The sequence below is a fragment of the Rhinopithecus bieti genome, unplaced genomic scaffold (genome assembly GCF_001698545.2).
Source record: "Rhinopithecus bieti isolate Rb0 unplaced genomic scaffold, ASM169854v2 scaffold_62201, whole genome shotgun sequence".
In the NCBI taxonomy this organism is placed as follows: Eukaryota; Metazoa; Chordata; class Mammalia; order Primates; family Cercopithecidae; genus Rhinopithecus; species Rhinopithecus bieti.
This window is the reverse complement of record NW_016823406.1, coordinates 12753-14204: the sequence shown is the minus strand read 5'-3', so window position 1 is coordinate 14204 and position 1452 is coordinate 12753. Positions and strand designations below refer to the sequence as shown.

Here is a 1452-nt window from a genome sequence, read left to right as displayed (position 1 = left end):
CTAAAATTAGATTGTGATGCTAGTTGTACAACACTGTGAATATACTAAAAACCACTGAATTATACAATTTAAATGGGTGAGTTACATGGTATGTGAATTATATCTCAATAAAGCTGTTTAAAATATAGTGATGAATTCCAAGAGAATCACGTGGTCTGCTTGTGAAGGTAAAGTCACTCTTTATCTATATATTGTAAGGGATAGCATGTATGCTGGTGTCATTGTTGCCACTGCAGTGAACACCCTGATTACCTACCTGCTCCCATTCATGCTTTGGTAAGTGTTCAATGGGAGATCCATTTGTTTTGATTCTTCCATGTGCATTAAAAGTCACACCTACTTTATTGTGCTTCGAGTCAGTGTCATAGTCTCTGTTTGTTTCCATTGGTGGTATCAGCACAGATTTCATCTATAAAACAAATTCATGCTTTAGTCCACCCCTCTGCTTATTTCATTGCATACAGACACTTCAGTCCCAGTTGGGATTCTTTCTATATCGTGGTGCCACAACCCAGTGAAAACACACGGTCACTTTTACATCTCACCCACCTCCTACATCTCACTTATCCACTGATATCTGTAAAGTGGGTCTGTTACAGTCTGTTGGTACATTTTTCAATGACAGACATTGCCCTATAAAGAAAGAGTTTCTGTGTTTCATTGGAGTTTCTCTGTAGGTGTTAAACACATTCTGTGGCATCTACACAGAAAATGGAAGATGCTAAGGTAGGGGCAACGAGTCTCCTATTGAGCCTTTATCTAGCCATAGGATTTTCAGGAGTTCAGAAACACCTTTTAAGAGGGTGGCTGCTGTGCATTTTGTTATGCTTTCCAGAAGAAATGAGAAAAGATACATCTGTGTCCAAGAAAGTTCTTAAAGGAGACATAGGTTGAAAACTTCAGAAGCCCTTCAACCTAAATGTATTGTGGTTGTCAGCCTGACTCTGCCAGCCATTGACGATGTTCTCCAATCCTGGCAACAAAACTGCTGTGTTTCTTTGGAAAACAAAATGTCTTTCTGATAGGGCATCAATTACTAGAATCCCTCTTGTTCCCTTACACAAGCCGAGACTGTGATTTTATACTTGTTTCTTTGTAGCACCATCTCTTTAAACAAAACAATGTTAAACAATACTTCTGTTATACTAGTGGCCATAGTTCAGTGATAGACAAATTCTCTGTGGTAGGTACTTAGTTTCTTTTACAAACTAGAGTGTGTAGGAAATCTTACCTTTATTTTTCAAAAATGAAATTGAATCTTATTCTGAGGTCCTGTCTCATTGAGCTAGGTAGAAATTCAAGCTCAGCTATTGCTAGCTAGTTCACAGCCTACCTGCCCTGTCTCCTGCCAGCAAATGTCCCCATTACGGGCAGAGCAGAATATTCTGGGAGGACCCTCTGGACTTGTGTCCACATAACTCACTTTTTTTTTTTTTTTTTTTTTTTTTTTTT

General features: G+C 38.6%; 1 protein-coding gene across 1 annotated transcript in view; it reads right to left on the bottom strand.

Annotated features, from left to right (window-relative positions):
* Positions 1-256: 256 nt before the first annotated feature.
* The window catches only part of LOC108521522 (serine/threonine-protein phosphatase with EF-hands 1-like), a gene marked incomplete at both ends in the record, with an annotated part of 10403 nt that continues 9207 nt past the window's right edge, over positions 257-1452 (bottom strand). Inside the window, one exon of the mRNA XM_017861395.1 lies at positions 257-409. Within this exon, the coding sequence (XP_017716884.1) occupies positions 257-409 (153 nt within the window). The remainder of the gene's footprint in view (positions 410-1452) is intronic.